Genomic DNA, 15486 nt, shown 5'->3' with positions numbered 1-15486 from the left:
TGTGATGACTTTTTCCCCTTTATGTGGATTTTCAAGGCTAACTCTCTCTTCCTCTGCCTCTGCCGCTCGTGCTTAGCAGCCCCCGCTGCCCCCGCCTTCTTAGTGGCCTAGTCTTTTTGTTACAATAATGAGGATGGTTTACTTAGAGCTACTAACTCATATGCAGTTGTCACTTAGGCTCCAGAGGTCTTGGCACGTTTACTTGTTGAGAATTACTCATGGCCATTGCTTTGTAGACCTTGAAAGAAGCTCTTGCAGCCTGTCCTGTGCTGAGTAACAAATTTGATTAAAGCCATCATTCAAGAAGCTTTACTGGGGCCCTTGTGTTTACTCCACAGATTCAAAATGATCAGTGCCAGGAGATGGACACCACTGCTGACAAGTGGGTAAAACTCACCGAGAGTGGAGCATGGGGCTCTCATTCTGTAAGTTTCTCTCTGTCCGCTTCCCACCAACCCCATCCTTCTCCTTCCTTCCTTTTCCCAACATTTTTTTTTTTTTTTTTTGCGGTACGCGGGCCTCTCACTGTTGTGGCCTCTCCCGTTGCGGAGCACAGGCTCCGGACGCGCAGGCTCAGCAGCCATGGCTCACGGGCCCAGCCGCTCCACGGCATGTGGGATCTTCCCGGACCGGGGCACGAACCCGTGTCCCCTGCATCGGCAGACGGACTCTCAACCACTGCGCCACCAGGGAAGCCCCCACCCTTTTTTTTAAAGTTTATTTTAAGAAAAAAAAATCAAAATTGTTTTTTAATTTAGAAACTTCTAGTTAGCAAAGAAATTGTCCCTAAGTTTCATGGACTCAGGCACTCAGGCTCTTTGTAGTATTGTTTTCATGCCTTTCTCTTTCTTCTTCGCTTCTTCTTCCTGCTCTTTCCCATCACACTCCAACTCTCCTCCTTTTAAAAGGGACATTAATAGGAAGTCTACTCAAAACGAATATACAGAACCTCTGGGTATGTAAGTTTACTAATGTGGCAATCACATGAAAGAGAATCAGTGACTCTTGGCATTGGAAGGATCCTTGAGTTTCTTTCATCCAACTTTCTCTGCAGTCTTCCCAACAAATGATTTTCAAGCTTGTCTTGTTGGGGACTGTGCTGACCCCATTGTTGGACAGCTCTACGTATTACAAAATTCATCTATGTCTGGAGCTGAAACCTGCTTTCTGTCTATCTATTCATCACCCATTGTTCAAAGTTCTACCCTTTCTGGTTGTGTCTGGTAGACTAACTACTTATTTCTTTAAGGACAACTCTAAGTGCTTGAAGGCAATTATCAGGTAACACAGTCTCTGAATCTATTATTATTTGAGGCCTTTGGAGTGAGACATGGATTTAAAATCTAACTTTGGTTTACAGTAGTTGTGTTTCTTTAGGCAATTGGCTTCATCTCTTTGATAGTTCATAAGAGAAATGGGACTAGTCTTGCAGAGTTAAATGAGATGATACATGGGGAGGGCCTAGTGTGGTGCCTGCAGTGTAGATTGGACACTGTTTCAATAAGGGACTGCCCATCCTTGCCTTTGTGTTGTAGCAGGTACCTCATCCTTTTTTGTTTTGTTTTGTTTTTTTTTTGAAAAAATTTTTTTTTTCTGCATTGGGTGTTTTTTGCTGCATGCAGGCTTTCTCTAGTTGCGGTGAGCAGGGGGCTACTCTTCCTTGTGGTGGGCGGGCTTCTCACTGCAGTGGCTTTTCTTGTTGTGGAGCACGGGTTCTAGGTTCACGTGCTTCAGTAGTTGCCCCACGCGGGCTTAGTAGTTGTGGTTCGTGGGCTGTAGAGCACAGGCCCAGTAGTTGTGGCACACGGGCTTAATTGCTCCGTGGTATGTGGGATCTTCCCGGCCCAGGGATTGAACCTGTGTCCCCTGCATTGGCAGGTGGATTCTTAACCAGTGCGCCAACAGGGAAGTCCAGGTACCTCATCGTTGAGTGATTAATATGATGCACCCTTTCAGAGTACTTTTTTGATCTGTATGCCTGGAAGTGATATTAGTACCACTTAAGATCCATTCACCTAAGCATTCAGTCCGCTGGGTTTTGAAGGTACAAGTAACCCTTGGCAAGAAATACACTTTCTTCACTTACAAAGACTTAACACAAAAGGAAAGTACTTAACACAGTACTTCTCTGAATCTCTGGCAGGGTCAATTAGTCAGATATGTTTTAATTTTATACTGCTTGAATTTGGCCAGCCAGAGACTGCATAGAAGAGTAGGGTGGCAAATGAGAAAGCAAGGCACCCTTAACACTAGTTTACTTGACTGAATCAGCATGAAATTGATCAGAAAAGTAGTTTGATTTATAAATATAAAAATGTTCTGGTGGCAAAGGAAGCAAATATTAGACGTGGTATTATTTAAGTTCCTGAGTCATAGAGTTAAATCGGGTTATTCTGTAGGAATAGTCCTATTTTTCTCTTGTTGCTGTTGAAGTGTTTTTTGTTAAATAATTTTAAAATGAAGCAAACTCATTCTGTTACCTTTTTGTTTTCAGAGCCCAAAGATCTACTTCTGAATAGTAGCAGCCAATCAATATGTAATTGGGCTAAGTGCCTTTCCCTGTCTAAAAGGAGTCCCTTTGAAATATAAACCAAGACTTCACGCAAATGATTTGAAAATCATTTTATCTTTTATCATGCTTGAAGAATTTTCTTTTCCTTTTATCATTACTATATTTTTGGGGCTGGCAAACTTTTTTTTTTTTTAGAATTGAAGCAGAACTTAGGTCTCAATTAACAGTAGATTTAAATTTGTGGGTTCCAAATAATGGTATTTCATTATAATGCATTGAAAAGTGTTTAAGAAATTAGCTTCTAGATATGGTTGTAGGTAGCATGGTTTATCTGACCTGAGTATCTTGTGTTCTCTTTATAGGTAATGTTGAAATCAGGCACAAACATATTGTACTGGAGAACTACAGGCATCCTTATGGGTTCCAAGGCAGTCAAGCCAGTGTTGGTAAAAAATATCACAATTGAAGGTATTTCATGGCAGTCTGCTCTGGTAGTCACCTGTCACATTTAATAGTTAGTTAAAATATTGATTACTTTGTTGGTTTTGCTGGCTCACAGGGATTTAGGACAAAATTAATATGTTAGACATCATATAGGCCTAGAGACCCTGGTTTTTTTTTTTTTTTTTTTTTTTTTTTGCGGTATGTGGGCCTCTCACTGTTGTGGCCTCTCCCGTTGCGGAGCACAGGCTCCGGACGCGCAGACTCAGCGGCCATGGCTCACGGGCCCAGCCGCTCCGCGGCATGTGGGATCTTCCCAGACCGGGGCACGAACCCGTTTCCCCTGCATCGGCAGGCGGACTCTCAACCACTGTGCCACCAGGGAAGCCCGAGACCCTGGTTTTATTCTTGGCAAATTGACTGGGAATTTTTTTTTTCCTATCCCTAAACTGAATTATTTAATCTGTGTGGAAAAAGTAAGCATAATGACAGTTGTAGGTGTCTTTAAATAAAAGAAAATAATATTTATTAATAAGATCCTACTATTCATTTGAGAAGTCTCTATTGTGCTGGCATAGTGCTTATTCAGGTCACCACTATATCCCTAAAAATAACAGTGAGATAAATATCTTGGCCTGACTGTCTCCTACACCTTTTGCCTCTCTGAACCACCTGTGCATTTTCTGGCTTAGAAGAGTAGCCAGTAAACCCTGGCGTGGTTCATTCTCAATTAGGGCTACTTTTTTTTTTTTTTTTTTTTTTTTTGCGGTACGTGGGCCTCTCACTTTTGCGGCCTCTCCCGCCGCGGAGCACAGGCTCCGGAGGCACAGGCTCAGCGGCCACGGCTCACGGGCCCAGCCGCTCCACGGCACGCAGGATCCTCCCGGACCGGGGCACAAACCCGCGTCCCCTGCATCGGCAGGTGGACCCTCATCCACTGCGCCACCAGGGAAGCCCAGGGCTACTTTTAATTAAAGCAGTTGATTCTCCTTTATTAAAGTTTGGCTTAACGTTTTAGTACGTTCTAGGTCACCTGTTCCTGCGACGCTAACTCATTAGTCATAGGGACATCTGCTGGCAAAGGCTGGAATTACAAGCCAGAAGAAAAGTGGAGCCTTTCCCAGGGTCCCTTAGGTCTTGTCAGCTACGTAGTGAACAGTGGAGAAAAAAGGAGCAGGTGGCCACAAAGATGAGAGAATGGTATAGAATTGGAGGGAGCCTTAGAGTTTATGCCACTTCTGATTAGTGGAGTTGTCTTTTGACAGCTGAGTTTATACATTGACTGTATACCTCTGCCAAGTCTGAATCTCTTGTTGAAGTGTTTGCTCCACTTATGTGTTCAATTCAGTATCCAGCCCAGTTCCTTGCACATAGTAAATATGTTTTTGGTGTTGAATTAATGGGATATAGAAGACCTGGGCTAAGCTTGTTGTTAACACTTCTCGCTCACTTCTGGTAGAGGCAGCAAGGACTCGCTGATGTGCTTGTTGCTGTTGGGTCCTCCCTCCCATGCTCTCTCTGGTTCCCATTACCACACAGGGGTGGCATACACATCAGAATGCTTTCCATGCAAGCCTGGCACCTTCAGCGACGAACCAGGTTCATTCATCTGCCAAGTTTGTCCCAGAAACACCTATTCTGAGAAAGGAGCCAAAGAATGCACCAAGTGTGACGAGGACTCCCAGTTTTCAGGTAAAATGAGTCTCCAGTTGATACTCTTTGTTCTTTTCTTTCTAAATTTATGTTTGTTGAGAGTATATAGTCACAAGCCAGAAATCACACATACGATGTGATGGAAACAGTGGGCCAGAAACCAAAGTGCTGAACGGAATCCATACTGAGTGGGTAAAATAGGACGCCTGATTACCCCTTTCTGCAGGACTTTTCTCTTTGTAATGTTTTCTATTCCACGCCCCCCCCCAAAGGTAACTATTTGGGATATGTTTATACTTGTCTAAAAAGGTTCGTATTGTACTTTTAGATGATTCCTTGGCATGGAGATGTACTTAGAAACTTGTAATTTGTTCCAAATTTACAACATTCTGTGATAATGGAGGAAATCTAATGTCTTCTTGGAAAAACTGTGATATGTTCCTTGTGTATCATGGAAACATTTATTGCTCTAGGGAAAATAAAAATACAGGCCTTTATTTTCTTTAGGCCTAGCTAGTTCTACCTAAATTCCTCTGGTGCAGTTATTTTTACTTTTCACTTGTCTACTTTTTGTTTGTTTGTTTTCATGTTTGCCTTTTCTTAGAGTCACAACATAAATGACTCATTTCTGAAATTCGTTTTCATGTTGCAGAAGAAGGATCCAGCAAGTGTAAGGAGCGCCCTCCCTGTACCACAAAAGACTATTTCCAGATCCACACTCCATGTGATGAGGAAGGAAAGGTACAGGCCGTGTTCAGTCAGCTCCATCCCACGTTTATCCACCCTTTTCCCAATTTGAGCAGACTCGAATTTGTTCATGAGAGAGTTAAATGAGTAGATTTATAGTACGTGTGCGTAAGTAGCACGAAGGAAATTTAAGGTTTTAGACTCTGAAGCCCAGCTTCCCAGCTTTGATTTTTGTATCTACTGCTTTTTAGTGCTGTGGGCAAGTTATTTGCTCTAAATCTCAGTTTTTTCATCTGTAAAACGCAAATAATGTCAGTACCTACTTCATAAGGCTGCCATGAGCATACATGAAATACTCAATTTAAGGTTCTTAGCATAGTACTTGGCACATAATGAGTGCCCAATCAATTACTGCTATTTTTAACAGTTACATTTTTGTCAGAAATAATATCAGGAGAAACACAGCCTTAAAGTGTGTTCTGTGACTCACAGGATGGAAATACTGTGTAACTTCTCTTTAATTATTTGGTTACTCAGTAGGTTTGGTCAGTAAAAGCCATGCAGCCATAGGCTGATTCAGTTATGGCAGATTGCTGTGTAACTGCATTTAGAAAATGCAAAGTAATTACCATATAAATGGCACTTAGCCAGAGGAATAATGCACACAGGAACTCTGCAGTTGACCTGCCATTGTCTTAATTAAAAAGTTAGGGACTTCCCTGGTGGTCCAGTGGTAAAGAATCTGCCTTACAGTGCAGGGGATGTGGGTTCGATCCCTGGGCATGGAACTAGGATCCCGCATGCTGCGGGGCAACTAAGCCCGTGCACCACAACTATTGAGCTTGGGCACCCTGACTAGAGAGCCTGCGTGCTGCAAACTACAGAGCCCATGCACCACAACTAGAGAGAGAAAAACCTGCAGCCACACCTAGAGAGAAGCCCGCGTGCCACAATGAAAGATCCCATGTGCCTCAACGAAGATCCCACGTGCTGCCATTAAGACCCGACACAGCCAAAAATAAATAAAATAAATAAATCGTAAAAAAAAATAAAAAAATAAAAAGTTAGCCATACCAGCCTATGTCAGTAGGAGAAACTGAGGTTAAGGTGGCTGTGCTGCAGCATTCTTTGTGTGTTTTTTGCATCTTTGAAATAATGACATTTAATTTCTTGACCTAGTTTTTAACATACAAAGAGATGTCAGTATTACTTTGTTTTCTTAATTTTGTATCCTTAGGTTCTAATCTATAATTTTTATATTTATATAATTGTTAATCTTACCCTTAGTCCTTAGGTTTTTTTAAAAAAGAATTTACTTTTGAATACTTAAGACCAAGTATATTCTTGTGTTTTATAGTACAGCAAGTACTTACTAACTCAGAATTTCTAAGTCAAAGGAAGGCCAGTTTAAATTAATGGAAAATTTCAATGATTAGAAGTACATCTATTACTTTTAATTAGAACAGTAACTCTAACAGCTTTTAAGTGACAAGGAGTTATGAAGTAAGATCTTGAATGCCCTACTATAATGGTCAAGTGAGGCCTATTTCTATTTGGAAAATATATGTAGAGAGCCATTAAGGTGGGTTGAAAGTAACCTGGAATAATGTTTCTTTAACTAAACTTTTCTTAGCTAAACTTTCCTTATTAATGAGTAAGGCAAATTAAATTTAGTTTATTTTATGTAATAGTCATTAATTCAGCATTACTGAAGCTTAAATGAATGAGATCCAGAATACAAATAGATCTTGATTTTGCTATAATGAAAGTATTCAAAATTCATATTTTTATTATGTCAGTGAGTAGTTTTTATTATGTCAGTGAATACAGTGACAAAATCTAGTTGACCTGGACTTAAGGAAGTAAAGCCATATATTAAAATATATTAAATGTAGAATGCACAGAATACACACATATGCGCACACACACACATATATGCACATGTGTACACCCACAGGCATATTGTGTACACACATACACACAAATTACGCTCTTTCTGTTGTGTCTGGGTAAACTCTGAACTTGTTCTTGGTATAGAACAAAACAGTGTACCAGCACACCATAAACTCAGACATTCTTTTTTTTTTTTTTTTTTTGGAGTAGGGTTGATTTACAATGCTGTGTTAGTTTCTGCTGTACAGCAAAATGAATCAGTTATACATATACATATATCCACTCCTGTGCTGTACAGTAGGTCCTTATCAGTTATCTATTTTATATCAGTGATTCTTTAAAAACTGCTTTAAGACTTAATTCAAGAGAAATGATTCTAGCTTCAGAAGTGAACAAAATGCAATGGGAACTTAATTAGATAACAGATACAGTGAAGAAGTGTGAATAACACATGTGCGTTTGCATTTTTTTCTATTTTTGTTTGTTTCAACATTTTCATTTGTTGTGGTTTCATCTTTTTAAGAGGTATGTTATTCTTGCTTGGAGTAGCCTGGTGATTTTCCAGTGGCTTAGTGATGTTTCCCAGGTTGTTCAACGACTGTGTTTTGGCTCTTTTTGTCCTATCATACTCTTTTTTTTTTTTTTTTTTTTTTGCGGTACGCGGGCCTCTCACTGTTGTGGCCTCTCCCATTGCGGAGCACAGGCTCCGGACGCACAGGCTCAGTGGCCATGGCTCACGGGCCCAGCCGCTCCACGGCATGTGGGATCTTCCCAGACCGGGGCACGAACCCGTGTCCCCTGCATTGGCAGGCGGACTCTCAGCCACTGCGCCACCAGGGAAGCCCTATCATACTCTTTTTGATCTTATTTTCCCCATGCTTGGAGAGGATCATCAAGGGAAGTGGCTCTTTGAGGTATACAGACTTTGAACATTATAATTTATACGACACAGGAACGTTCAAGTTTTTGAAGCTTCATTATTTGATTGCTTCCTGCCTCTAGGAGACATTTTTAAGGAAAATTTAAATTGGTAACTGGAACCATTCTAATCCTGATTAAGGGACTCTCATTTATATCATGAAAAATGTGAAATGCGTACTCATTCACGCATTTATTCCGTGAATCTTTACGGAGCGTTGGTTATAAACAGAGTTGCTGAGTGATGAGAGCAGGGCCATGTAAGGATAGGGAGAAGAAGATACACGTCTCCATAGATGGTAGAGCAGTGGTTGTCCACTTTCAGAATCTGAGCATCAGACTCACCTGGAGGTTCCTGTCTCAGATTTTCTGTTTCAGTAGATCTGGGGCAGGGCCTGAGAATGTACATTTCTAAGAAGTTCCCAGGTAATTCTGATTCTGCGGGTCCAAGATCTCAGCAATTTGAGAACTACTGGTCTAGACTTTAGAGGAAGAGGTACTCTGTCAAAGAAAATGAATTATTACTTCCAGTTGTTATTAGTGCTACAGCAGGGAAGTCTGAGTTTTTTTGGGGGGGCTCTGATCAAATCAGGGAAGGCTTCAGAGCTGTGTAAAACCTGGGCAAGGGCATGGGAGGAGAGCATTTCTGCAGGAGGAAGCAGGATGGTGAAGACCTTACGTGGGAGGGAGCCTGAGTGTGACTAGAATATGAGGATATGAGCAGGGAGTCGCCCTGAACGCCACAGGCTAGTGCTAGAGTAGGCATGCTTTCATAGTAGTGAGTTAGCTTGGAAATTTTACATATATTTTGTTTTCTAAAGGTTGCGTAGAACCCACTTTTTACCTGTGTTGCATGAGGTACCTCCATATGGTTACATACAAGCACATGCACAGATTCAGTGCTTGAGATTTGAGCCCAAAAGAATGTTGACCCGTGATAATGGGCAAGTATTCTTCAAGAGAGGGCATCTTCTTTTTTTTTTTTTTTTTTGCGTTACGCGGGCCCCTCACTGCCGTGGCCTCTCCCGTTGCGGAGCACAGGCTCCGGACGCGCAGGCTCAGTGGCCATGGCTCACGGGCCCAGCCGCTCCGCGGCATGTGGGATCTTCCCGGACTGGGTCACGAACCCGCGTCCCCTGCATCGGCAGGCGGACTCTCAACCACTGTGCCACCAGGGGAGAAGCCCGAGAGGGCATCTTTTAATATTAACAAGATATTTGATGGAGCTTCTCCCGATGGATGATCTCCGTATGGATAAGCTCTCTCTATGGGTAAGACAGAGAACTGTGGACCCAATGATATGGTTAAGTTGGATATATGGCTAACCCAAGAACTATATGTAAAATGTTTGATTTTATAATTGGATGGCAGCTAGGAGAATAGTTGATCTGGACTAGCAGTATAGTTGTTATATATTTGCCATAGGAAGATAAATTTAACAAAGTATTTCTATATACCCTAACTCATACCAAGAAGAATATGAATTCACATAACTTATTTTCATCATATTATTGAAAAATCCTTAACTTGCATGAAGACATTAGGGTTAAGTATACCAAATAGTAAATGTATAAAGCTGGGTCAGGAAGATCTCTGTGCTTGAAAAATGAGCTCAAATTAGTAAAATCAAATTTTATTTGTGTCAAAGAAAGTCTCAGATATAAAAGTATTTTAAAAAGAGAAAACATTAAATTGCCAAAAAGATTTATAAGAGAATCCAGGCTTTAGAAGACCCGGCTCAGAAAATTAAAAAATACAGCAGATATTTAAAGGGGAAAAACCTTCCAAGAATATAAAAATTGAAAATTGGGTTTTCACTTAAGCTGTTTTTTTTAAAATTTTTATTTTATATTGGAATATAGTTGATTTAAAATTTTGTGTTAGTTTCAGGTGTACAGAAAAGTGATTCAGTTATACATATACATGTCTCAATTCTTTTCCAAATTCTTTTCCCATTTAGGTTATTATAGAATATTGAGCAGAGTTCCCTGTTCTACACTGTAGGGCCTTGTTGGTTACCTATTTTACATATAGTACTCTGTGTATGTTAATCCCAAGCTCCCAATTTATCCCTGCCACTTTTCCCCTTTGGTAACCATAAGTTGGTTTTCTGCATATGTGGCTCTATTTGTTTTGTAAATAGGTTCATTTATACCATTTATTAAGATTCCACATATAAGTGATATCATGATATTTGGCTTTCTCTGTCTGACTTCTCTTAGTATGATCATCTCCAGGTGCATTCATGTTGCTGCAAATGGCATTATTTCCTTAGTTTTCATGGTGGAGTAACATTCCCTTCTGTATCTGTACCACGTCTTTATCCATCTGTCCATGGACATTTTGGTTGCTTGCAGGTCCCGGCTATTGTACATAGTACTGCAGTGAAGGTTGGAGTGCAAGTGTGTTTTCGAATTATGGCTTTCACCAGAGAGATGCGCAAGAGTGAGATGGCCAGACCATAGGGTAGTTCTATTTTTAGTTTCTTAAGGAAGCTCCATAGTGTTCTCCATAGTGGCTGTACCAATTTACAGCCTCACCAACAGCGTGGGAGGGTTCCCTTTTCTCCACATCTCTCCAGCAGTTTTTGTCCCTAGACTTTTAAATGATGGCCATTCTGATTGGTGCCAAGTAATACCTCGGTTTTTTTTTTTTTTTTTTTTTTGCGGTACGCGGGCCTCTCACTGTTGGGGCCCCTCCCGTTGAGGAGCTCAGGCTCCGGACGCGCAGGCTCAGCGGCCATGGCTCACGGGCCCAGCTGCTCCGCAGCATGTGGGATCTTCCCGGACCGGGGCAGGAACCCGTGTCCCCTGCATCGGCAGGTGGACTCTCAACCACTGCGCCACCAGGGAAGCCCCCCTCGTTGTTGTTTTGATTTGCATTTTTCTACTATTAAGCGATGCTGAGCATCTTTCCATGTGCTTGTTTGCTTTTTTTTTTTTTTTTGAATTAGTGTGTGGGAAATTTACCTTTTGAAGTTGGCTTCTTGAAAGTCTACCCTTTTACGAATTCTCTTTCGAGTACTACCCCAGGACGTTTGTTGAAGGCAGGTATCATTTAGAGCTCCACAGGCCTTGTGAATGTCAAGTGCCCATAAGCACCGGTTTTAAAGTTGTAGTTATGGGAAACGACCACAAGGTAGCAGCATTTCTTCATGCCCAACTTGGGTTCCTGGGGTAACCAGAGGCTTGGTGAAAGTCCTGTTCCAGGGTTGTAGAGGAGAGTGGAGTGTGGTACAACAGACACCCAAGGGCTTGTGTTTCTTTACATCTTCCCCCTTCCACTACAACCCCCAGACCAATCCCAACCCCTGAAAAAAATGTGCAGATTGCTTTCATCCATGAGGGCAGCGACTCTAAGGAAGGAGGCTGGAGGTGGGCACCGCAGCATCAGGAGACGTGGGGACCAGGTGACTTTTCAGTGCTCTTCCGGCCCAGACAGTCCACAGTTCTTTGGTTGCACTAGGCGTGGCATAGCTGTAGGAAGGCCCGCCTGGATCTGGAGATTGTGGTCCCATCCAGAGGGGACCAGGCACTACAGGTCCAAGGGGAGCTCCTTTGCTGGCACATCCTTCCCTGCTTCCTCAGCCCCATGAGAGTCCAGCCTTGGGAACCAAGGCCACTGAGGCTCCAGAGCTGTGAACCAGCCCAGATTTCCAAGGCCTGAGGGGAATATAATAGGCATTCCTTTTTTTTTTCTTAGTTTTTAGATCATATTGGAGTATAGTTGATTTACAGCGTTCTGTTAGTTTCTCCTGTACAGCAAAGTGAGTCAGTTATACATACACATTTATCTATCTTTTTCAGGTTCTTTTCCCATATAGGTTATTACAGAATATTGTGTAGAGTTCCCTGTGCTATACAGCCTGTCCTTGTTGATTATCCATTTTATATATATAGTAGTGTGTGTATGATAATCTCAAACTCCTAACAGTTCTCTTGTTCATCATATCAACAGAGGTTGTCTCATATCTGCCTGTAAAAGTCAGGGGGTTAAGGTAGTTTTGTAAAGGAGTCAGCAACTTACAGAAAAGCTTAAGGTTTTAGTTATCTTGGGTACCAAAACTAGACAGAGTAACTTTTTTTGGTCTGTTTTATTTCAGGGTAAAAAGTGGTCCCTCCTACCCTTACCACTCTTGGATGCAATACATGTTTCCTATGAATGGTGGCAAAGCAAGGTGTCAGTTTTCCTTCTGTACTTGGGGATGATTAGAAAATTTAATGAATTTTAAAAATACTTTTCAGAATTGGAGTGGGGGAAGGCAGGGCAGGAGTCTCTTGACTAATGTGACTGGGAAATCATTGCAGAGTGAAGAGTTTTATCAAGACTTTCTCTTGCTCTTCTCGCTGATATTCTGAGCTGAGTTTGATTTCCTTCTCAGGTCGGTTCTTTGCTCTGGTGCCAGATACCCCCTGACATCTCAACCCAAACCACTGTCACCGTCACAACGTTTTATAGGAGGGCTGACCGAAGTTTCCAGAAAGACTCTGGCCCTGCTTGAATCACGAGCCCACCCCAGACCAGCCATTCTGTCCAGTACCGTGAGCTACTCTGGTTGGACAGCTTAGTTCACCTTCTAATCCCTATGGCTGGGGAGGCCAGACCATATCCCAGTTCCTTTCAGCATCACACAAGTCAATTCCTAAAGAGAGATAGATGGTGTCTGTTACCACAGTAAAACGAGAGTGACCCCGTACAGGTTCACAGAACACGTCCACTCTTAAATAAGGTAGCTCCGGCAAGATTGTCTTGAAATACTGGGAATTCCCACGTCATTTTGTACATACCTCTCTTGATACTTACATGGTGATCATAGTTTGCTAGTGTTTTGGTATGAGATCACTTTATTGCAAATACTTGTAAAGATGACTCTTTCCTTCACCAGAGCCTCTGCTTCCTGTAGACAGAAACATGTTCTTAATCATTAAAAACAATCTTGAGGCCCAGTAGAGTACCTGGAATGCAGAAGGTAGTGAATCATCTTTTGAATAAATTAGTGAATGAGAGAATTGGTGAGTGAATGTATGATTAACACGTTTAGAGTGTTGTGTTCTGTCCTTGGTAGAGGCTTGGGGAAATTTTCACAAAATGAGAAGAATCTAGAGAAAAGAGGCCAGGATGTTAAACTATTTCATATGAAGTATGGTTGAAGTTTCTGGGAATGTTTTTTCAGCTTGGAAGAAAGACACCGTCGGATGGAGGAATCATGATTACCTTGCTGGTGTTTGCTAGTTGTCCCAAAGAGATCTGATCTCTTTCCTTTGAATAACCATGACATTTCATGTTGGAAATGATGATGATGACAATAGTAATAGTAATAGTAGTGATGGTATTAACAGCAGAAGCAGCTGTCCTTTACATATTTATCTGCATGCTTGCTCTTTGTGTGTGTGTGTGTGTGTGTGTATGTGTATGTGTATTCACACATTGCCGCCAGTTCTTTTTTTCAACAGCTATGTAATTAGACATTAGTATACCCAGTTTGCAAACAAGGAAGCTGAGGCTTGATGAGGTTAAGTAACTTCCCTAAGGTCATAGCTACTCATAGCTATGTCTTAAGGCTGGAATTCTAACCCAACTCTGTTTCCAAATCTGATGCTTTTGTATGCTTTTTGTATATTTTTCTTTTTATATTAGAGCAGTTTGTGAATCTGTCTTATTAAGCTGTAACCTCCTTCAGAGCAAACAATTTGTCTTATTAATATTTAAACTTCCTATAATGCTTTCTTCTACACGTAGTAGATACTTAATAAGAATTTCCCAAATAATAAGTTTAAGCATTTGAAGGGAAGTCTTAGAAAAAAAAGAAATAGACCTTTCTTTGTTATCCCATAAGGCAAAATTTGGTTTATCAGGCAAACTTAAAGAAGATAAATTTCAGTTGTATGTAATGATGTTCTGACAACCAGAGTTGCCCAGTTCTGGAACGGCATGTTTTGTTAAATTGGAAACTTCCTGGCAAAGCTAGAGAGTGCCTGGTAGGGAAGGTTGTTTTAGAAGGAAGCCTTCTTGAGAGGAGACAGCCGACCATGGAACTTCTTCATCTCTGAGTCCAGGAAATTGTTGGATCATAAAGGGTTTGCTAGTGTTTTTGTATCAGATTATGTAGTACTTTCTTTGCCCTTTAATTAACTTCAGTATTACAAATTATTTCAAGTGCTCAGTGTCTGTAACACAGTCCTTCTGAGTTATAAAGCAGAAGTAAGATGGAGGGGACATTAAAAAAATAGGGCATAGGGCTTCCCTGGTGGCGCAGTGGTTGAGGGTCCGCCTGCCGATGCAGGGGACACGAGTTCATGCCCCAGTCCGGGAAGATCCCACATGCCGCGGAGCGGGCTGGGCCCGTGAGCCATGGCCACTGAGCCTGTGCGTCCGGAGCCTGTGCTCCGCAACGGAAGAGGCCACAACAGTGAGAGGCCTGCGTACCGCAAAAAAAAAAAAAAAAAAAAAAAGAGTATAAAGGGGTATGGGTTTTAGATCAGCCTTTCTTCCTATATGATTTAAGCAAGTGGAATGTACTTGGAGCCTGTGATTCTTAATTAGGATGATAGGAAACAACATGGCATTTCTCAGTGACTAGGGATTTCTGAATTTATTTTATTTTATAAATTTATTTATTTGTTTATTTTTGGCTGTGTTGCATCTTCATTGCTTCACATGGGCTTTCTCTAGTTGCGGTGCGTGGGCTTCTTATTGTGGTGGCTTCTCTTGTTGTGGAGCATGGGCTCTAGAACGCAGTCTCAGTAGTTGTGGCGCACGGGCTTAGTTGATCCGCAGCATGTGGGATCTTCCTGGACCAGGGCTCGAACCCGTGTCCCCCGCATTGGCAGGTGGATTCTTAACCACTGCGCCACCAAGGAAGCCCCGGGATTTCTGAATTTAAAATAAAAATTTCATGACAGTCTTCTTTAAAAGCTTTTCTTAAAAGAAAGGTTTATTGAGATGTAATTCCCATACCATACAACTCATCCACTCACAGTGTCAATTTAGTGTTTTTTTATTATATTTAATTTTAGAACAGTTTCTTGCCTAAAGCCCCAGCTAGAACCTCCGGTGCAGTGTGTTTTTGTTTTTGTTTTTTCCCAGTACAATGTTAAATCCCCATGGTGTCTTCCACATAATGGAAGAAGAGGACCCAGACTTTTAAGCATTTAGAAAAGGGACAGGGAGGAAACCCCAGGGGAAAACAGAAAACAGCAGAGGCTTCATAGAAAAGGAATCCAAGTGAATGCTGCTATGTAGAAGGGTGGGCTGAGGACGTGCTTAGCACAGATGTGATGTTGAGCCTGGCTCTGAAGGAGGGGTCACACACAACTTGGCAGAATGGGGTGGTAATAACAAGAGAGACAAAGGATGAATGCCCGGTGATTTGCAGCTGGAAG

The 15486-nt window shown here is 41.7% G+C and overlaps 1 protein-coding gene across 1 annotated transcript in view; it reads left to right on the top strand.

The window, feature by feature from the left end:
• The window catches only part of ELAPOR2 (endosome-lysosome associated apoptosis and autophagy regulator family member 2), a 187896-nt gene that overhangs the window by 122118 nt on the left and 50292 nt on the right, over positions 1-15486 (top strand). The window contains exons 5-8 of the mRNA XM_081243695.1: positions 339-425; positions 2875-2980; positions 4493-4645; positions 5259-5347. Coding sequence (XP_081099821.1) covers positions 339-425; positions 2875-2980; positions 4493-4645; positions 5259-5347 — 435 coding nt within the window. The remainder of the gene's footprint in view (positions 1-338; positions 426-2874; positions 2981-4492; positions 4646-5258; positions 5348-15486) is intronic.

Source organism: Mesoplodon bidens, assembly GCF_964165515.1.
Source record: "Mesoplodon bidens genome assembly, chromosome: 9".
Classification (NCBI taxonomy): Eukaryota; Metazoa; Chordata; class Mammalia; order Artiodactyla; family Ziphiidae; genus Mesoplodon; species Mesoplodon bidens.
This window is presented reverse-complemented; position numbering and strand designations above follow the sequence as displayed.